Raw genomic sequence first — 21,347 nt, 5'->3', positions numbered from 1 at the left:
AGGCCCTTAATAACTATTTTTGTTGGTGTCTGAGTAGAGTCCCACCGAGGAAGTCCTTAGGGATTGATTTTATGGGTGCCATAAAGGAATTTCTCAGCAGCCCTTTCATTTTTCACATTCTAAAGCTAAGCCTGCACTTGCTCTTTCTGCAGCAGGGAATTAAATCCTGTGTGGAGGGCGTTTAGCGGCAATGAACTCACCAACTGTCCCTTTCCCTGTTTAAGCTGTCACCAGGGTCAGCCTGAGTGATCCTTGGTAAACTGTGGTCTCTGCTCAGCACTGAGTTTTGGGGTTCCATTGCTAAGGAATTACGCTGTATTGTTTTTCTCCACTCTGAAAAGGGAAGTGACCTCAGAGGGTGGCTTTCAAGAAGCCAGTAATTATTTGGGAATAAAGAGTTGCAGAAGGCCAGTGGCTTGGCAGTTCTCGGACTATGTCCCCGAGTTACTGAAAAAAAAAAAAAACCCTCCATTAATGATATCCTTCCATCCACAAGCAAAGCAAAACAAAACAAAAGGTTCCTGTCTTTTGGAGCAAAACAGCCCCACAAGATGAAGGCTTGGAGGCTCTGGCTAAGGCGCCCCCGGCAGCTGCTGCTTCCTCCTGAACTTGTGTGAACCTCTGACTCCACCTCCTCTCCTGAAGGGTTTCCTTTGCTTTAAGTTAGCTTTTGTTTGGAACTAATTCTGCAATCAAAGGATACTGTAAAAATAGTGTAGTGTTGTCTTGACTGCCCTGTACCTGGATGGTAACGACCCCTGTATGAAACTGTACATCTTGCCTTACGCAGATGTACAGCGTCTGTTAATACGAGGGTGACTTTTATTTCATCAGTCCGCCCGCCTTCATGCCCTGGTCTGTGTGCGTGCCTGGCTACATCAAGCATCTCAGTAGGTGGTAGTGATGTGCCCAGCCTTCACATAAGGATGCTCGTCTGTACCTCAGGGCAGAGTCTCTCCCTGCCCTTACGCCAGGCTGTGACTCTGGGAGAAGTGAGTGTTGATGAGAACGAGACATCGTTCCTTGTCTTTTGGTGAGGGAGAAGAAAAGCCACCTCCCTCCATCTGTTCGGATCAGGGGCGTTTTAGAGATAAAGAACATTATTTTCTTTGACTTAGGCCTAGGGTCTTTCCCAGTGCTTGAATCTTTAGTTTTCTCTCAGAACAGAAACGTAAAGAAAGATCACAGTGAGACTGGAAAGACGGCTCGGTGATGAAGAGCCCTCGCTGCTCTTACAGAGGACTGGGTTCAGTTCCTAGTGCCCACAGCTCCTCACCATGTGACTCTGACTCCAGGGCATCCATTACTTCTTCCAGCTCTTGTGGGAATCAAGCAGGCAGGTGCTATACGGATGTGTATCTCATTCAGACAGCCAAAATACTTACACTTTTAAAAAGGTCACATCTTCCACAAAGTATTTACCTTTTTTTTATTTTTATTTTTTAAGATTCATTTATTTTTTTATATGTGTACACTGTAGCTGTCTTCATACACACCAGAAGAGGGCATCAGATCTCATTACAGATGGTTGTGAGCCACCATGTGGTTGCTGGGAATTGAACTCAGGACCTCTGGAAGAGCAGTCAGTGCTCTTAACCACTGAGCCATCTCTCCAGCCCCCAAGAATTTATCAACGTTTCTAGGTAGAGGCAGGTGGATCTCTGTGAGTTCAAGACCAGTCTGGTCCACAAAGTGAGTTTCAGGACAGCCAGAGCTATATAGTGAGACCCTACCTCTAAAAACAAACAAGCAAATAGACAAACAGAACAATTGTTGCTTTTGCAGAGATCCCCGGTTTCATTTCCCAGAACTCACATGGTAGCTCGCAACCACCTGTAACTCTAGTTCCAGGGACTTGGACACCCTTTTCTGATCTCCATGCTCCATGGCGTATATCCATCCATTCCGACAGATGACACTCATCCACATCAAATAAATCTCTTTTAAAAAGACGTTTAGGCCTTGGAAGACTATTAGTAATTAGTAGGCAAGCTAATTGAGCTCTTGTTATTTAGTGTGTGTGTGTGTGTGTGTGTGTGTGTGTGTGTGTGTGTGTGTGTGTGTGTGTGTGTGTGTTTACGTGTAGAGGGAGCATATGTACCCTGGTGCAGATGTGGAGGTCAAAAAACCAAGGTTTGTGAAGTCTGTTCTCGCCTTCACTTCCCAGGATCCAACTCAGTTCTCCGGGGATACTCAAGTTAGTGCCTTTACCCACTGGGCAATCCTACCCCCCTAGAAGTTCTTTTACTTTATTGTTGAGTACCTCCCAAGGTCTCTGTCTACTGGCTCCTTTCCATGGGAAGCCTTAAAATTTCCAAAGACATCCCAGGTAGAATTTAAAATCTCTTCTGTGAGTCATTTGTTATAGACTCCAATATAAAAACAGCCCTGTGAAGCCAGCCTGTGTCTAGATGTGGCCTTTGGGCATGACCAGCAGTGACCACACGGCTAGTCCAGCAGCATTCAGAAGCCCGGGGCTGATATGTTTATATGCACTGTGACTTATTTGTAATAGCTCAAAGTAGAAACAACTCAAATATCTTTCAGTGCACGTCTGAGCTAACTGCTGCAGCTTCCACAGCATGGGCTGCTCATGAAAGGAAGAGCTTGCCAATACCTGTGACTACTTGGGTGGGCCTCATTATCCTGAACTGGAAAAACAGCTTCAGTTCCCAGCCGTGATCCACTTAGGCAGTGTCCTCTGAAGGCAAAGCTTAGAAATGGAGAGTTCAGCGGGGCGCACTTGGGAGGATCAGGAGCTCAAGGTCACCCTTGACTATACAGGCGTTCCAGGCTCATCTGGCTTAGTTGAGTACCTTTATCTTTAAAGAAAATGATCGGTCAGCAACTAAAGTGCCTGTCTCACAAGCCTGGTGACTGGAGTCTAACCAGTGCAGGCCAGAGGAGGAGGGCTTAGTTTTTTCTTTTCTTGTTTTTGTTTTTTCAAGACAGGTTTTTCTGTGTAGCCCTGGCTGTCCTGGAACTCTCTCTGTAGGCCAGGCTGACCTCAAACTCAGATCCACGCACCTCTGCGTTCTGAGTTCAAGTGCTAGGATTGAAGGCTTTCACCACCACCGCCTGATTCCTATTTCGTTGTTTGTTTGTTTTGGATTCCTTTCCCTTTCTTTTTTATTTGGAGCTGGGAACCGAACCTAGGGCCTTGCGCTTGCTAGGCAAGAATTCTACCACTGGGCCAAATCCTCAACCCCTTGTTTGTTTTGGTTTCTTTTGTTTATTTGCTTTTAATTAAAACTTATGGGACTGGAGAAATGGCACCAGCTGCTCTTCCAGAAGACCTGGGTTTTATTTCCAGCACCCACATGGCAGCTTACAACCCCTGTAACTTCAGTTCCAAGGGACCCAACGCCATCTTCTGGCCTCCAGGTGTATGTGGTGCACACACAGGCCGGCAAACACTCATCCACATAGAACATGGTTTTAAACTTTTTAAAAATTATGTGTGTTGGGCTAATAAATGAAGTTAAAGAAAACACACTTCTGGGGTTGGGGATTTGGCTCAGTGGCAGAGCGCTTGCCTAGGAAGCGCAAGGCCCTGGGTTCAGTCCCCAGCTCCGAAAAAAAGAACCAAAAAAAAAGAAAACACACTTCTGATGTACGGAAATCAAAATCAAAATTCAACAGTTGTGGATATGATTCAATTATATATTTATGTCCAATTCAGCATAAATCCATAGGTTTATCTTTTTTTAAAGATTTATTTACTATCTATAAGTACACTGTAGCTGTCTTTAGACACACCAGAAAAGGGCCCAAGATCTCACTATAGATGGTTGTGAGCCACCATATGGTTGCTGGAAATTGAACTCAGGACCTCTGGAAAAACAGTCAGTGCTCTTAACTGCTGAGTCATCTCTCCAGCCTCCAATCTATAGGTTTATACATACATAACTTTAAATTAATGTTTAAAATGGAAATGTCACTGGCTAGATGTGTATTTAACAGACTGTTTAGAAAAATCAGAACTGGGGCTGGGGAGATGGCTCAGTGGTTAAGAGCGCTGACTGCTCTTCCAGAGGTTCTGAGTTCAAATCCCAGCAACCACATGGTGGCTCACAACCATCTGTAATGGGATCTGGTGCCCTCTTCTGGTGTGTCTGAGGACAGCTACCGTGTACTTATATAATAAATAAATCTTTAAAAAAAGAAAAGGGAGGGTTGGGGATTTAGCTCAGTGGTAGAGCGCTTGCTAGGCCCTGGGTTCGGTCCCCAGCTCCGAAAAAAAGAAAAAAAAAAAAAAGAAAAATCAGAACTAAAATAAAGATCAAAAAAATCACACTGTTAGATACAGATTAGGAAATAATTTAAACACAGATAAGGAAACAAGCACTGAGGTGAGGAAGCACCACATGGCTGATGTTCTGCCTCTGCCTATGTCCTCCAGCAAGGCCACCTCACAGTTTCACCATTTTGTGTGCTCACCATTCTGTGTGCGTGCATGTGTGTGTGCGTGTGTGTGTGTGTGCGTGCACATGTGTGTGTGTATGTGCGTGCATATTCATGTGCACGTGGAGACCAGAGGTCAGCTTCTAGTGTTGTAGCTGTCCCTCCTTTTGGAGGCTGTGACCAAGACCTGCTGCTCTCCATTCTGACTGGGCTGGCTGGCCAGTAAGCCTCAGGAGTCCTGACTCCACCTCCCTAGCGCTGGGGTTAAAAAGCTTGCTTAGCATTTTACACAGATTTGGAGGACAAACTTGGGACCTCATACTTGATTGGCTAGCACTCTGCTGACTTACCTACCTACTGAGTTTCCTCCCTTCCCTTCTTCTTCCTTCCTCTTTCTTCATTCCTCTCTCTCTCTCTCTCCCCCCTCCATCCCTCCCTTCCTTCCTTCTTTCCTTCCTTTCTACTTTAAGGCAATCTCTCAGGGGCTCAGCAGTTAAAAGCACTGGCTGCTTTTCCAGAGGTCCTGAGTTCAAGTCCCAGCAACCACATGTGGCTCACAACCATCTTTAGGGAGATCTGATGCCCTCTTCAGGCAGGCAGATGTATATGCAGCACAGCACTCATACGTTAAATGAACTTTGAAAAATAAAAGAAGTCTCACAGGAAGCTCACTATGTAGCTCATAGGAATTCACTATAAAGAGGAATCTGTCCTAATTCACCAGAGATCTACCTGCCTCTGCTTCCTGAATGATGGGATTAAAGGTTTGTGCCACCACACCAGGCCTTGTATTTTTCAGACAGGGTTTGATCTGTTTAGTTAGCCTTAAATTCATTGTGTTGACAGGAATAGCCTTGAGCCTCTGGTGCTCCTGCCCGTGCCCGCCAAGTGCTGGGATCACATGGGCCAGCCATGCCTGACTTCTCTCTTTTGGGAGAAGCCATTTCTGTGGTCATTTTGTTCCATAATCTTTACTATAGTGACTATTTAATCCTCTTTCCCTCTGTCTCATCGGGATTTACTGGGAAATCTGCTTACCATATTCCCAGCGGCCTTCCTAATGCTTCCAGACCAAATACTTTGCAGAGGCTTTAATAGCCGGCAGGGAAGTGTCTAGTGTTGTTGTTTACAAGGCAATACACAAATAGGTTTCATGTCTGAGCCAGTATTCCAAAGCCTTGACCCCTCCAGCACAGCATTCATGCCCCTGTGGCCGAGCTCGCACTCAGCTCAGCCTCCAGATGGAGGCTGAGTAACATAGAATCATGACTTTCTCTTTTTGGAGGTCACAACAGGATTAAAACTACGGCTTGCAGCCTGCTAAACATGCCCCACTGCCTGTGAGCTGGTGCTTGTCTCTCCCTCCTCTCTCCCAGACTGCCTGTGTTTCATTTGACTGAAGGCTTCATGTACAAACCTGCTGTGTAAAGGAAGTCGATGCTGATGTTGAGCTCCTGGTCACTTCACCTCCGCCCTTCAGTTGCTAGGACGGCAGACATGCGCTGTCTTGCCTGGGCCATTACTGAGTTATTCATTTGTTATCTTTTTTGAGTTTATGTTTTATTGAGTATGGGTATTTTGGCTGCATGTGTGTCTGTGCAGCACACTAATGCAGTGCCCATGGAGGACTACAGTTGTGGCTCAGTGGAGACCACTGGGCCCCTGTATGAGAAACCCTCACTTCAGTCTCTAGTGTCACAAATAATACAATGAGGTGTCCCTCACTCACCAACCCTGTGTCCCTCGTCACAAGCTCGCCTCTTGGTTCCAGGTTTCTAGGTCTAGTGGGTGCGTTCCCAGGCCACCCTCACTTTGCCCAAGAGTCAGGTCTAGCTTCTGCCTGGGAGTCTGGAGATGGCTCATGCAGCTGTGCTGCTCCCTGGACAATGGCTGTCAGCAACAAGTGAGTGAGTTCCCCTTTCTAGGCCTCTGTTCCTGTCTGTAAAGCACAATGCAGCAGCTGCCACGTCTCACCACCCAAGGGCAGGACAGAGCAGGCAGTCAGCCTGGGTCAGGGACTCTGAGGACTCCTTCCATGCCCAAGCGGAGTAAGGCCTTACTTCCCCTCCTTTGCCCTACACTGTGGGAGCAAATGCCACTCACTAGCGCCTCCTGTAGAAACTGATTTTTACACAAGAATAAATCCTACAGGCAAGTTGAAGTGCTGTCATAGTTTTTCTTACTGTATCATCATCATCACCATCACCATCATCGTCATTGTTCACTTATGCACAAGCCACAGCGCATGTGTGACCGTCAGTGGATGGGCTCCTCCCACTGTGGTCTAGGGATTGCCCTCAGGTCATCTGGCTTGTGCAGCAGGCACCTTTACCACTGAGCCATTTCTACAGCCATGTTTATGATTAAGAAACATTTAAGTGATGAGCATCGAACCCCTGGCCTCTTAAATATTAGGCAGATATTCTGCCACTGAGCCACAGCCACAAACCCCACACATTTTCTTTCACTTTTTCTTTTTTATGGGAGAGGGCTGTCTTGGAACTTACGCAGTAGACCAGGCCGAACTCAGACTCTAGAGCTCTGCCTACCTCTGCCTCCTGAGTCCTGGGATTGAAAGGTGAGCCATCATATCCGTCTCTCACTCTTTTTTTTTTTTTTTTTAAGGTTTATTTATTTTATGAGTACACTGTAGCTGTCTTCATGCACACCAGAAGAGGGTGTCAGATCTCACCACAGATGGTTGTGAGCCACCATGTGGTTGCTGGGAATTGAACTCAGGACCTCTGGAAGAGCAGTCAGTGCTTTTTTTTTTTTTTTTGGTTCTATTTTTCGGAGCTGGGGACCGAACCCAGGGCCTTGCGCTTCCTAGGCAAGCGCTCTACCACTGAGCTAAATCCCCAACCCCAACAGTCAGTGCTCTTAATCACTGAGCCATCTCTCCAGCCCCCGATTTATTTCTTTCTTAAATAGCTGGGGGGGGGGGGGGCTGTGTGTGTGTGTGTGTGTGTGTGTGTGTGTGTGTGTGTGTGTGTGAAGGTCAGAGGACAGTTTTGCAGGAGCTGATTTCTCTTCCTACAATGTGAAGCCCAGGGATCAAATTCAGACTGTAATACTTGTTGGCAAGGGTCTACCCCACAGGCCTTCAAGCAACTCCTATTGTTTTCTTTCTGAAGTGGTGTCTTGTGTAGTCAGTTTAAAGCCTGGCTTTGAACTTCTGATGCTTTTGCTCCCCAGACTCACAGCACATACTACCATGCCCAGTGTGTGTGGTGGGGATCAAACTCAGGGATTCATGGGTCCAGGCAAGCATCTACCTGGTCAGCTACACGCTCAGCCTTTGCCCACCAAAGGTCATTACAATGTGCAACAGGCTCTGAGACAACACTTAGTTCTAGGCATGGGTGGCAGGCGACGGACACTATGGCGGGAAAGCGAGGTGGTTAACCAGCGATATGGAAGAGTCACTGTCATCTCAGGCACAGAGAGTCCCTGACTTTTTGCCACTTTTCTCAATTCTGTTTGAGGCTAGGAGGCCTTTCTCCTCAGCTCCCTCCTCTGTTGCTTTGACTCCTCCTGCTGTTTCTACTTGAAAGCTTAGTCTTCTTTAAGGAAGTGGAACCCGCAGCCCCTCCCCAAAACATTAACCCTCTCAGCGAATTTTGAGTCAGGGTCTCACTTTGTTGTCCAGGCTGGCTCCAAACCTCTGAACTCTAGCATTCCCCTGCCTCAGCCTCCAGAGTAGTTGGTACTATGGCTGGATGCCTTTGGTGTCTGCCAATGTATTTTTATAATTTTCTAACTTAAGTGTCCTCTTTGTGTTAAGCCACTTATTCCTAATAAAAAGGTATTGATGGTGCTAAAAGGGAAAAAGAAAACTAAACAAGAATGTTACTTACCTAGGCACAGTGAGTACCTGTTATTTGAGTGTCTTTGATCCCAGCACTCGAGAGGCAGAGGCTGGTGCATCCCTGGGTTCCACACCAGCCAGGGCCACATAGTGAGAACCAGCTTAAAAAAATAATTTACAAATACACATATTTAATCTCTTTAGAGTTTATGCTGATTGATTGGGATTTTATTTCATTGAGGATTTTTTTTTAACTCATTATGTATACAATATTCTGCCTGCAAGCCAGAAATGGGCATCAGATCCCATTACAGATGGTTGTGAGTCACCATGTGATCACCATGGTTGTGATCTGGAAGAGCAGTCGGTGTTCTAAACCACTGAGCCATCTCTCCAGCCCCTTATTGAGGACTTTTATGTATTTATTTTCTGTCAGGATCACACATAGATAGCCTAGGCTGGCCCCAAACTCAATTAGTAGGGAGGATGACTTAACCCCCTTACCCTCCCCTTTCCTCCTCCCAGGCGCTGGGATTACAGGTGTGGGATCACCGCTGGTTTTACTGAGAATTTTTAAGCTAGTCTTCCTTGTTTTGTTTTGTTTTGTTTTGTTTTTCCCGGTTCTTTTTTTTTTTCGGAGCTGGGGATCGAACCCAGGGCCTTGCGCTTCCTAGGCAAGCGCTCTACCACTGAGCTAAATCCCCGACCCCCCTTATTTTGTTTTTTTCAAGACAGGGTTTCTCTGTGTCACAGCCCTGGCTGTCCTGGAACTCACTCTGTAGACCAGGCTGGCACCTGCCTTTAGACCAGTACTTGGCAACAGCAGATGATTCTCTGAGTTTGAGGCCAGCCTGGGCTACATAATGATACCAGGCCAGTCAGTATTTCATAGTGAGACCCTGTCTCAAAACTACCACCATTTAAAAAAAACCAAAGAAACAAAAGAGGGAAAGAGGGGTTGTGTTGTAGCTCAGCGTTTAAGTGCTATGGCTCGGGTATGCAAGGTCTGGAGGTTCAGTGTACAAACACACACACAAATATAGTATCTTGAAGTCTGTACTTGGAGCCACGAGAATTCCTGCCAAAAGGAACAACTCCACACCCACATTGGCTGAGCTGAGTGAGGCCTTCCCCTCTCCCCTCTCCCCTCCCCCTCTGTACCTTTCCTGGTTGGCAGTAAGGAGATGAGGCCCAGTGTGCAGTGAGGAGAACAGACTCCATTCTGATTGGAGGAACAGTAATGGCTAAATTAATGGTGCCTAATGGGAATGGGCAAACAAGGGCAGGTTCTCAACAGCCCTTCTCCACCTGGCTGCTCCTGCGAGACCTAGGAGAACATTAATCAGATCCTGACTCAGACCTCACCCTTAGGGGCCATTAGATAAATTGGGCCACTGCATCAGGTGGCTGTAGTGTGGATCGCTGTGGCAGGAGCTGCTGCAGACATCGGTGACCTGAAATGCGTTTACTGAAGGCTTTACAACCCCTTAGGTCTGCCTGGGCTCATGGAGACAAAGACCCAGCAGTTGTCCAGGATCTTCTAGTGAACACGCCTTCAGGCGCCCCACCCACCAGGTAGGTCTGGGAAATTCGGACCTTGAGGACAGATGGGCTATGTTTTCAAACTCCTAGCACCCTGGCTGACACCCAGTGTGTGAAGGTTTTGTTGTTTTTGAGACCGGGTCTGGTTCTGTAGCTAGTCTGGTCTACAAGGACAGTCCCCCTGCTTCAGTCTTCCAAACACCAATGTTACAGGTAGAAGCCACCATGCTGGTGTGGTGTATGAAGCTTATCCACACAGCAGCAAACCTGTCCTGGCTTCCGATAGGTGATCATGGCCGCCAAGCTCAGGCTGGAGGTCCCTGCCTAGAGAAAGGCTTCCAGAGCGTTACAGATAGAGTCCAAAGTGTTAGCTCTCGGCTTCTCAGTTGGGCCTCATTGCTTTGCAGAGACAGTTCTGCTTTACCCATTTCCAGTCCCTGTGTTCGTGGCACTGCTTGCTGAAGCTCTGCTCTGCTCCAGGCCCTCACCTCGCCCGTGGGCCCGAGTTGACCCTTGCCAGCTGCAGTTGCTGACTTTTCCCCTGGTTATCTTTCCGTGCCGCCCACTGCCCCGCCCGCCCTGCCCGTCTCAGGTGCCCGAGCTTAATGAGGTGCCAGGCGTGACTCAGTGTTTGATTTTCCTTGTGTCCAGCTCATTACCTTTGATAGGAATGCCTCTTCTGACCTTCAAGAAGTGAGCGCTCAGTACTCAGGAGAACATACGCAGATTTCGCTTGTGGTGAAAGATATGGTAACACTTGACTGTGACCCCTGTACAGTGGAGATTGTGAGCTTGAGGCCAGCCTGAGTTGCATAGTAAGACCCTATCTCAAAACAGAACAAAAACCACGGAGGTGGAAAAGATTGGTCAGCTGTTAAGAGAAGTTGCTGTTCTTCATTTAGTTCACAGCACCCACATGTCAGCTCTCGATCTTAACTCTATTATCCTAGCACTAGAATGAAATAGGATAGGGAGGTGAAGGCCAGCCTGGGCTATGGATGACCCTGTTTCAGAACAGATAAACATTTTTATTGTCTTCTAAAGTAGCTGCACCTCATTTACCAGTGAGGAAACTGAGGTGCAGACAAATCAGGTCATTGTCCCAGGTCACATACTTAGGAGCAAGGCTGTGCCCCCAGAACCTACCTTCACTCCAGATTTCATTTCTCTCTGTGTGTGTTTGTTTGTTTGTTTGTTTGTTTTTCAAGACAGGGCTTCTCTCTGTAGTAGCCCTGCTGTTCCGGAACTCACTCTGTAGACTGGCCTTGAACCCTCAGAGATTAGCCGGCTTCTGCCTCCTGAGTGCGGGTATCAAAGATGTCACCACTGCCCAGCCCAGTATTAAAATAATTAATATTACTTTAATTAGTATTATCTTAAATTGGCCCTGGGGAGGCACAAGCAGGTGGATCTCTTTGAGTTCAAGGTAAACCTAATCTTCCATAGTGCGTTCCCAGCCGGCCAGGACTAAGTAGTGATAACTTATCGCATGAAAAAAGTTTCATTAAAATTAGAGTCTAGATCTTAAGTTGTTGCATGTAACTTTTGCTACCCCATCTAAACTGGAAACGGGCTGGGCTGCCAGCCCCCGCCCAGCTTCTCTTGAGTCCACGGATAAAGACACAGACACACGTTGTTCGTTTTCAGCTTGCCATCTTGGCACAATTGCTGGGCATCATTAAAGAGGCCATCGTGCCCTTATCAATGCTCCCAGCTCCGCACCTCCCACCTGCCATAAACTTGAGTTGCTCAGTTACATCTGGTCCCAGCTAGACGCCCCACAAGACTGCCCACCTGTAGGAGGGACCTGTGTGGCCACCGTTTCAAGATCTCACACGACTGGCCAACTTTTCTCCCTCAGAAGCCAAACTCTCCTTCCTTGCATCTCTCTGCTCGCCTCCAGGGCCCAGAAGTCCCGCCTTTTTCCTCTACTCAACCATTGGCCCATGGCTTCTTTACTGACAGATCAAGAACTAATTGGTGAACAGGACCTTAGCATCAGAACCGCCCTACATTATGTGACAGACTTTTTCTGAGGAAACATCTACTCACCCCAGAATGGGGTGGTCCAATAAGTTTTTCTTGTTACTAACAAGAGCATGAGTGAGAGGTCACAGGAGCGCAAGACTGAGAGGCTGCTGAAAGCCTCCCCCTCCCCCACAACTCAGACAGCCCTACAGGTCTGAGATTCTCCTGAGCACTTGGCTGGTCAGTCTCCATCTCCGAGAGCTACTTACTTTTTCTGTAAAGCTCTGAAGGGTCCTTTAGAATCTTGCAAGTTTCCACTTTGCCTCCCCATCCCTCCTGAAGAGAATGTTTCCATTCGAGCAAACCTTTTCCCGACAGATCTTTTGGTAGTCCATTTGTGAGGGTGCTGGCTCCATTAGATCGGCACACTTCCCCTTTCCCATCTGCGTGCCCGACTCAGGAGCGGGTGGGGCTTGGCTCTAGCAGAAGGAAGGACTCTAGAGGACCTTTCTGTGTGAGGAAGCTGCGGTGTCTGGTCAGCTGGAGCTGAAGAATCAGCCATGATTAACGAGACAAAAACCACTAACGGAGAACCTTTGTTTACTGGGGCATTTGATGCTGGTCAGCTGGAGCTGAGCAATTGGAGAGGATTAGGAAGAGACCAGCCTCCAGCCTCGCTGAGGTAAAGTCTGGGAAGCTGTATTCCAGAGGCAGCCAAGGAAGGTTATACCTCAGGCTGGCACTACCGAACTTGATAGCGTAAGAGTCATTAAGGTGGAACCAGCTTTGAAGGCATGAAGAGGAGTCATGGAGAGCAGCTGAGGCTTGGCACTGTAAGGGGCCAGGAGAGGCGGTTGCAGAAAGGTGCATCCTCTGTAGCAGTCGAAGGCCCAGTATTGGAGGGATCATGCAGAGAAGTTGAGGCTTGGCACCATGACGTAAGCCCAGAGAAGCTGTTAGTGAGAGTGCCCCCCAGTTGCCACAGAAGACCCCAGCATTTTGAAGATACTACATGGCCACCAAGATCCCCCAAGAACAGCAGCCTCGGTGGAGTGGAGCTTAGCAGACAAGTCGTGTGTGCCCCAGAGGTTTAAGCTAGAGAAGTGGCCCAAGCCCCTTGGAGGAGCCCAGAAGATCATGAAAGAATCCCAGACATTGGATGTTGAGTTATTTACACTGTCGTTCAGATTGTGACTGCGCCCTGCTTCTTCCCTTGTTTGTTTTGTTTGCCTGCTCGCTTGTCTCATAGAGACAGTGTTCTCTGTAGCCTTCACTGTCCTGGAACTCTATAGACCAAACTGATTCTGCTGGGATGAAGAGTGATTGCTGCCCCCTCCCTTGGTGCCTCCCCTTCCCCCCAAGGCACACTCACTTTTTCCCTCTTAAAGTAAGAAAGTACTTACTTAGTTTGTTTTTTATTTTACTGGAGCCCACAGTTGAGAGATTTTTAATTTTTTTTTTTTTTTTTTTTGGTTCTTTTTTTTCGGAGCTGGGGACCAAACCCAGGGCCTTGCGCTTCCTAGGCAAGTGTTCTGCCACTGAGCTAAATCCCCAACCCCGATTTTTAATTTTTTTAAATGGGATTTTGGAGTTTTACAGAGAATTTGGATTTTAAAACAGACTGGTAATTTTTTAAGTGTTTGAATTTGCAAAAGCTGTGGGACTTTTAAAGTTTGTGAAATGTTTTATATTGTGTGTTTTTTTTATTAATGTGTAATTTGGCAGGGGGTGGGTGAACAAGAAAGGAAAGGTTGTGACTTAATAGTGATGCCTTTGTGTGTCGAGTTGACAAAGGGTCAGTTGTCCTGAATAGTTTTATGTCAAGGTGACAAAAGCTAGAGTCCTTGGAGAAGAGGAGGGAGCCTTAATTAAGAAATTGCCTCCTGGGGTTGGGGATTTAGCTCAGTGGTAGAGCCCTTGCCTAGGAAGCGCAAGGCCCTGGGTTCGGTCCCCAGCTCCGAAAAAAAGAACCAAAAAAAAAAAAAGAAATTGCCTCCTAAAGATTGGGCAAGCCCCTGGCACATTTTCTTAATTAGTGATTGATGGGACCAGGCCCCGCCCATTGTGGGTGGGACCATCCCTGGGCTGGTGTTCTGGGTTATATAAGAAAACATGCTAAATACACCTTTAATCCCAGCACTCAGGAGGATGTCTGAGTTCTAGGCCAGCTGGTTTGTAGACCAGGACTTTCAGGCTACACAGAAAAAAGCTTGTCTCAAAACAAACAAACAAACAAACAAAAAAAACAAAAACAAGAAAAGAAAGGAAGGAAAGAAGGAAGCAAGCAAGCAGGCTGAGCAAGCCATGAAAAACAAGCAAGCAGGCAGCTGCAGTCCTCCATGGTCTCTGCATCAGCTCCTGCTCAAGGTTCTGGCCCTGTTGGCGTCCTGTCCTGACTCCATTTAGTGACGTGACGGGCTACAATGTGGAAATAGAAGTTAGCTAAGCCCTTGCCTCCCCATCTTGCTTTGGCCATGGTGTTTCATCAGAGCAATAGTAATCCTAAGACAGAGACATCATCTCAAGACAAACGAAAACAGGACAGGGCAGGTGAGATGGCCCAGGGAGTTCGATCCCCTGAACCCACAGAAAGTAGAGGAGAAGACCTGTCTCCACCCAGACACATGTGCTGTGTTCTCCGAGCTCACGTGTTCTGTGGCGGGGATGCATTAGACACGTACAATAATACTAATTAATAGTTTGTTTCCTGTTAGCAAAAAAGAAAAGAAAAAAGGCGGGGGATAATATTGTAATTTGCCTGGTGTAACAGCTCACGGCCGCCTTACCCATTTCTTTTCTTGCTCAGTGACCGCAGGTTAAGCTCTGGAATGTGCTCGGAATGATGGATGACAAGGATCTAGAAGCTGAAATACATCCCTTGAAGAATGAGGACAAAAAGTCACAGGAAAACCTAGGAAACCTACCAAAGACCGAGGACAACTTGAAGAACAAGCCTGTGCCTTCTCGCTTGTCCCGGTGTCGCACGGTGGCATTTTTCCTTTCCCTGTTCATCTGTCTCTTTGTGGTGTTTGTCCTCTCTTTCATCATCCCATGCCCAGACCGACCGTCCTCTGAGGACAAGTGGAGGCTGGACTATGACTATGCAGGTGAGCTGTGGGGGAGGGGCCGCTCTTCCCAGCGGGGTTCCAGGCCGCCACCCCCCCCTCGCCGCCAGTACCAGACATGGCCTAGTCATGTGGTCTTTGACAGTCAGCCCTCAGTGGCTCCTGGGTTACCTCTGAACCTGGGGATTTTAGGAGCCTTTCGGGGGAACTAGAAGCACTCCTGTGATCAGGTAAGCAGGCAGAGGCAGGCTCGCAGGCTTCAGTGGAAACAGTTCAATGAAACTCAACCTGGCCGAGGGATTAGAGAAGGCGCCATCAGCTGTGGAGAGCTGTGCCAGGCGCTTGCGTGCTCCAGACATGGAAGCTGAAGCAAATCACACTTTATTTCCAGCCCATGAAGTTAGCCCTTATGAAAAACAACTGAAAAGCCTTTTAATTTTGAGGATTTGTTTTGTTTTGTTTTGTTTTTTATTTAGAGGCAAGTTCTCCCTTAACCTCAGGATGGCTTTGGATACACTGTATATCCAGGCTAGTCTTGAATTCCTGCCTCCCACCCACAACTGCTAGAATTACAGGAGTGTGTGAGCTACACTTGGCTTCATGTGGCACAGGAAACTGAGCTCAAGGCTCCTAGACACTAGGAAATCACTCTACCACTGAGCTGCAGCCCCTGCCCCCAACTCCTGCTCTTTTAACAAATTAACTTATTATTTCACTTATTCATTCATTTGAAATTTAATATTTCAAAGTATTCACTTTACTTTCGTTATAAAGGAACTTTTTAAAAGGATTTATTTACTTCATATATATGAGTACACTGTAGCTGTCTTCAGACACACCAGAAGAGGGCATCAGATCCCATTACAGATGGTTGTGAGCCACCATGTGGTTGCTGGGAATTGAACTCAGGACCTCTGGAAGAGCAGTCAGTGCTCTAAACCAATGAGCCATCTCTCCAGCCTGTAAAGGGACCCCCCCCCCCCCCCCCCCGGAGCTGGGGACCAAACCCAGGGCCTTGCGCTTCCTAGGCAAGCGCTCTACCACTGAGCTAAATCCCCAACCCCGTAAAGGGACTTTTTAATGAATTTAATTTTAGGTTTGTTGCTCCCATGCCAGGGCACCAGCTAATCTGCTGACACTAATTTCCAGTTCGGCTCTCCAAGCAGCCATCCTGATGGGTTTGTGGCGGTGTCTCCTTATGGCTTGTTCACTTGTCTCACTTTACCAGGCCCTGTTTGTGTAATGCTAGGCATTGAGCCCTGGGCTTATGTACAAGGCAGATACTCTAACACTTAGGCTACATTCATTGCCAGCTATTAGGTTTTTTAATTTATTTATAATAATTTATATATTTATTCACGGTTTTTCAAGGCAAGGTTTCTCTGTGTAGCCCTGGCTCTCCTGAAGCTCACTCTGTAGACCCGCCTGCCTCTGCCTCCCATGTGCTAGAATGAAAAGAGTGTGCCACCACTGCCTGGCCTGTATTTTATAATTTTAACTATTTAGGATCCGATCCATTTTGAAATTTTGAGTATGATAAATGTCCAAACTTCACCTTCTGAGTGTTCGGTTTTATTAAAGCTTATCAGCTGAGTCCTAGGATGCAAGACAGCGCCAGGCCTCCCTGATGGAGCCCAGCTGTCAGAGTCCAGACCTCCAAGGTCCCACGCCAGGCTTGGAGGAAAGCCTCCTGCACATATGTTCAGATTTCTTTATTTTTTTACTTATATTTTGAGACAAGATCTTTCTTTGTAGCCCTGGCTGACCTGGAACTTTCTGGGTAGATCAGGCTAATCTCAAACTCACAGATCCACCTGCCTCTGAAGACCCTGCCCTTATTGGCAGCAGGGGACCTCACCGTGGCACGTTGTGCAGCGGGAACACCAAAGCAGTCAGAGCGAGCATTCTGCTTGATCTTCCCGGTGACAGGCACGCACCGCCGTGGAGTGTAACTTGGGGCCTTCTCTTTCAGTCACGTACGACTTTCTGGCTCTGGGAGACGTAGACAGGGACGAGGTTCAGGACGTTCTCTTTCTTTATAAAAACACCAACAGCAGTAACAATTCCACCAGGTCCTGTGCTGACGAAGGTAACTCCTGCTCTGTCTACTACGGTGGCCACATGGGAAGAGGGCTCCTTGTCCTGGCCCCCCTCTCATTTGGGGCCTGTGGGTGATGGGGATTGAGGGGACCCCTTCATCACATTTTCTTCTTTATAGAATAGACGAGGTAACACTGTCAGCCCCCTTCCTCCACCTGGGGACACCTCAGATGCCCCATGAGGCTCGGGGATAAGGGGCTACTAGAGAAGATGGGCTGTCATGTGGCTGAAGCACAGGAGGTGGAAGACAGGAGGCGGCAGAACACAGTCTCAGACTGACCAAATGACTCTACCCTACAGGCTTTTCCACTCCCTGCACCTTTATGGCTGCTGTGTCAGGGACCAACGGAACCGTGCTCTGGGAGCGGCCTTTGGCCCAAGATGTTGCCCATGTAAAGTGTGCCGTGCCACAGACACGGGACAGCAAGGTGTCTTCTGCCTGTGTCCTGGTGGGAAGACTTGGTTCTTTCATGGCAGTCAACTTCTTCACAGGTCAGCCACCTGGGGAAGGCTCTGGGTGGTTCTCATTGGAGGGGTCAGCCCTGGCTCTCTCCCAGGGATTGGTGCCTGGGTAAAAACCCTCCAACTGAGAGTGTGACCATTTGGAAGTCAGTGATGCCACCTTTTTCAGCCGCTCTGCCCTGTTGCAGCTGTGTCTTTGCAAACAGTTGTGTCTTGTTATGGATGCTGGCAGAGACAACTAGTGTTGCCTGTTATGAGGCAACAGGGATGCCTGTTTGGGCTGTGGAGGGCCTTGGCTCCGGAGGGCTTTGAGGGCTGGACTGAGTCTATAGATGGCCCTTTGCTCTTAGAATAAGTCTCTGAGCCAGAGGAAGAAAAGCATACCCACCCAACTTTTATGTGGGTTCCTGGGGATCTGAACTCTGGTCTTCACACTTGCGTGGCGAGTGCTTTAACCACGGAGCCATCTCTCTGCTTTGCTGCCTTTTTGGGGTTTTTGCAAGGTCATACTATGTAGCCCAGGCTGACCTACTTGCAACAAGCTTTCCAAATGCTGAGATTACAGACATGAGCTGCCTTTTCAAGAGGCTGCCTGGTTGTACTTGTTCTTCTCAACAAGTATCTTGGGCTGTTTGTACACACTCCTGTATCTAAGTGACCTCAGAATCCCAAGGATGAATGCTCTCATGTAAGCCTACTATTCCTTTGTCATGGGGATTTGGAGCTACTATGTGTTTGGTTTTAGGAGAAACGCTGTGGAGCCATCCCAGAAGCTTTAGTGGGAATGCGTCCATCTTGAGTCCTCTGCTCCAGGTGCCTGACATCGACGGTGACGGTGCTCCAGACCTGCTGATGCTCTCCCGGGAGGGACAGGAGGTGATCAGCATAGCTCTCAAGTGCCCAGGCCCACTTCCCTCCAGGCCCCCTCTCTACTTCCTCATCCACTTCTCCCTAAAGAGAATTCGTGTGGCTACCCCTCAATGCATCCCCCTAGGGCTCTGTGCCCTGAGGTCCACACATCCAACACGCTGGGAGGCTCCTCTGCAGGCAGCTTGCTGGCCTTCCCCATGAGGAGCCGAATATACATGGCCTGTGTGTGTTGGTATGAGCTTTGAGCCCACAGCTGCCATGCCTCCTGGGCAGCCTAGGCAGCACAGTCATGTGTTCTGTGTTGGTCACTCTCTTCCCCAGACCCAATGAGTGTTGACTCCCTGCTCCAAACTCCCTACAGTTGCCCTTGCCCTCCCGTGGTGAAGCTGGTTCTGTCTCCCCTACTACCCTTTGCTACACAGGTCAGTGGCGCTCTCTATTCAGGTAGCACTGGGTACCAGATTGGCCACAGAGGCAGCCTTGGTGTGGATGGAGATGGTGTCGCCCTCCTTCACGTGACCAGAACGGGTGCTCAGTATATTCTCCTGCCCTGTGGTACGTTGGATGCCACATTCTTGGGATGCTGGGCTGGCTTGGGGCTAGAGAAAGAAGCATACAAAGAAACTGGTGACTGGCCACCTTGCGGCCATTCCTGTTCATGAGCTGACACTTAGTCACTGGTCAGGAAGCCCAAGGATAAATCCGGTATAGCACAATGTGGTTCCAGAAGTGGGGCTGACGGATGCACCTGATCCCCATGGTGACTGCCCTTCTGTGTTTTGAATAGCAAGTGCCCTCTGTGGCGTCTCTGTGAAGGGTCTCTATAAGAGAATTACTGGGAGAGATGACCATTTTAAGGAAGACCCATCCTGGGAGAACATGCTCAATCACTCTGCTCACAGGAGGCTTTTGCACAGGTTTGTTGGCGTACTTGTCTAGTTCTTACTCTACCTCCCTTCCACCCTTATGCCACCCTAACCCCTCCCGCCTCCCCAACACTAGGTAGGAGGCTCAGAAGGGGAAAGGGCGTGTATAACTAACTCTATAGACTACTTCCTGCTGATTAGGGATGTCGGGCTCCTAGGGGCGAGTCTAATCTATCTCCTGCCATCCAACAATAGCAAACCAGCAATCCAGTAATGAAACGGGAACAGCAGCCACCACAGGCCCTCTTGAGGCTCTCCCACGTATGCCCTCTGCAGAGTCCTCAGAATTAAACTGTCTGCAGCTGGCAAAGATCCTGCCCCTGTGGTGTGCAAGGCAAATCATGTCAGCTGCTATGAAGCAGCCTCTGTCCCACACCTGAGCCCAAAACAAAAGATATTCACATAAGATAACTGCAGTTTTTAAGATTTATTTATTATATATAGAGTTCTGCCTGCATGTACACTTGCACACCAGAAGAGGGCATCAGATCCTATTACAGATGGTTGTGAGCCACAATGTGGTTGCTGGGAATTGAACTCAGGACCTCTGGAAGAACAGTCAGTGCTCTTAACCTCTGAGCCATCTCTCCAGCCCTGATAACTAGGTTTTTTTTAAAGAAACCAAAACTTTGCCTACACAGGTTTGTCTGACACAGGCCTTAGTTAGGGACAACCCCGTGTGCGGCACAGGCCAGTCAGGCTAGGGCTTTGCAGTACTGTGAGGTCTTCATTTGAGTACAACACTTGGAAATGAGAAACGGGCAAACAAAGGCAGAGAAAGAGTTGAGATGGCTGGGGTGGCGAACACGTTTGAGTCTCTGGCTTTCATCCCGCAGTAGCGAAGAAGAATGTCTATCATACAGGGGCTCATCCATGCTCCACAAACAGAATCTCACTCTCTCTAGTCAGGGAACTGAGAAACATGGGAATATACTACCGGGGCCTGAGGGAAGCCACCCTCCAGCCTCAGCAGACCCCTCTTAAAGGACTCATCCCAAAGACCACATATGTCTGCCTCCCATCCCTCCCTATCCCCACCCCCACCTCCTTGTTTAGCTCTGGAGCAGTTCGATACCTGATGAATGTCCCAGGGAAAACTGGCCAGGACTTGCTTCTTGTGAGCTCTGAGGACTGTAAGCTGCTGGATGGACAAGATCTGGTGCCCAGGTGGACTCTTGGTGCAACTCAGGTTCTGAGGTATGTGCAGTTCCTGCTAAGCTTGAGTGGGCACTCCCTGCTCAGGACCTCAGCCTGTCCTGCAGGCTGGCAGGATGATGGAGTGGCCTGTCCTGGGATCTGTCCTTTATCCCTGGAGGGGCTGCTGAAAGTGCTGGTCACAGATACCAGCCCCTCATCCTGGATTCCAGCATAGGTAGCACCTTTCAATCCAGGAGTGTGCAGCCATGAAAATTTCATCTCAACTCCCTGAACCAACACCTTCTGTGAGGTCTTCTCTTTTAATCCCTCCAGAAAACCTATCCTTGGCCACTACAAACCAGACACCTTGTCTGTGGTAATTGAAAATGGAACCAGCCTTGATAGACAGGTAGGCTGGGCTTCTGTGTGAATTGAGAGTCTCCCCTGTCCACGGTTCATGAGTGCACAGTGCTGAGCCGAGACTGCTGCCCTCAGATGGTGAGATTGCTCCGAGAGCAGCCTTTGTGACTGGCATGGCTGGGCTACACATTCCTATGTCGGCTGAGGCTGTCCGCCAATAATGTCCCCACCCTCCCCAGATCCTCCTTCTGGACCTCAGCACTGGGTCTATGCTGTGGAGCCAGCCCCTCCCAAGCCTTCCTGGGGCCCCACCATCCACAAGCCTGATGACTGCAGACCACCGCTCAGCCTTCTTCTTCTGGGGCCTCCATGACCCTGTGAGCGCTAATGAGATGGTATGATGTCTGGGATCCGAGGCCAGAGGGACCAGACCCAGATCCCCCTGGAGGCTGCCAGGACTAGACCCTCTGGAAGTCCACTGAGTGTAGTGCAGACTGTTGGGTGAGGGTGCAGGCCAAGGGGGAAGTACCCTGCAGGGCCGTGGGGCTGTTGGAGGAGGCTGTTGGAGGCAGGAGCAGACCTGTAACAGGAGGGCAGGTGCTGATGAACACCAGGCAGGACCAGGCCCCATGTGGGGAAGCAGGGGGCTAACAGGCAGGCGTCACGGAATGGGAGTTAGCCTTCTGGGGGACACTGGGGGACACT

At 48.6% G+C, this 21,347-nt stretch overlaps 1 protein-coding gene and 1 long non-coding RNA gene across 16 annotated transcripts in view; one reads left to right on the top strand and one right to left on the bottom strand.

The window, feature by feature from the left end:
* Fam234a (family with sequence similarity 234, member A) overlaps positions 1-21,347 on the top strand; it is a 31,120-nt gene that overhangs the window by 8,379 nt on the left and 1,394 nt on the right. For 4 of the 15 annotated variants that reach the window (XM_087572839.1, XM_087572840.1, XM_087572844.1 and 1 more), the window contains 10 exons: positions 9,704-9,787; positions 14,529-14,829; positions 16,760-16,876; positions 17,188-17,379; positions 18,095-18,225; positions 18,642-18,774; positions 19,007-19,136; positions 20,202-20,342; positions 20,616-20,691; positions 20,882-21,019. In XM_087572839.1, the coding sequence (XP_087428965.1) occupies positions 14,562-14,829; positions 16,760-16,876; positions 17,188-17,379; positions 18,095-18,225; positions 18,642-18,774; positions 19,007-19,136; positions 20,202-20,342; positions 20,616-20,691; positions 20,882-21,019 (1,326 nt within the window). In that variant the 5' untranslated portion in view covers positions 9,704-9,787; positions 14,529-14,561. 15 annotated transcript variants of the gene reach the window in all.
* LOC148002793 (uncharacterized) lies at positions 2,003-4,264 on the bottom strand. The gene is made up of 2 exons (XR_015631492.1): positions 4,076-4,264; positions 2,003-3,781 (listed from the first exon to the last, which is right to left on the bottom strand). It is a non-coding gene; the product is annotated as an uncharacterized LOC148002793 (long non-coding RNA).

The sequence above is a fragment of the Rattus norvegicus genome, chromosome 10 (assembly GCF_021556685.1).
Source record: "Rattus norvegicus strain SHRSP/BbbUtx chromosome 10, alternate assembly SHRSP_T2T, whole genome shotgun sequence".
Lineage (NCBI taxonomy): Eukaryota > Metazoa > Chordata > Mammalia > Rodentia > Muridae > Rattus > Rattus norvegicus.
This window is presented reverse-complemented; position numbering and strand designations above follow the sequence as displayed.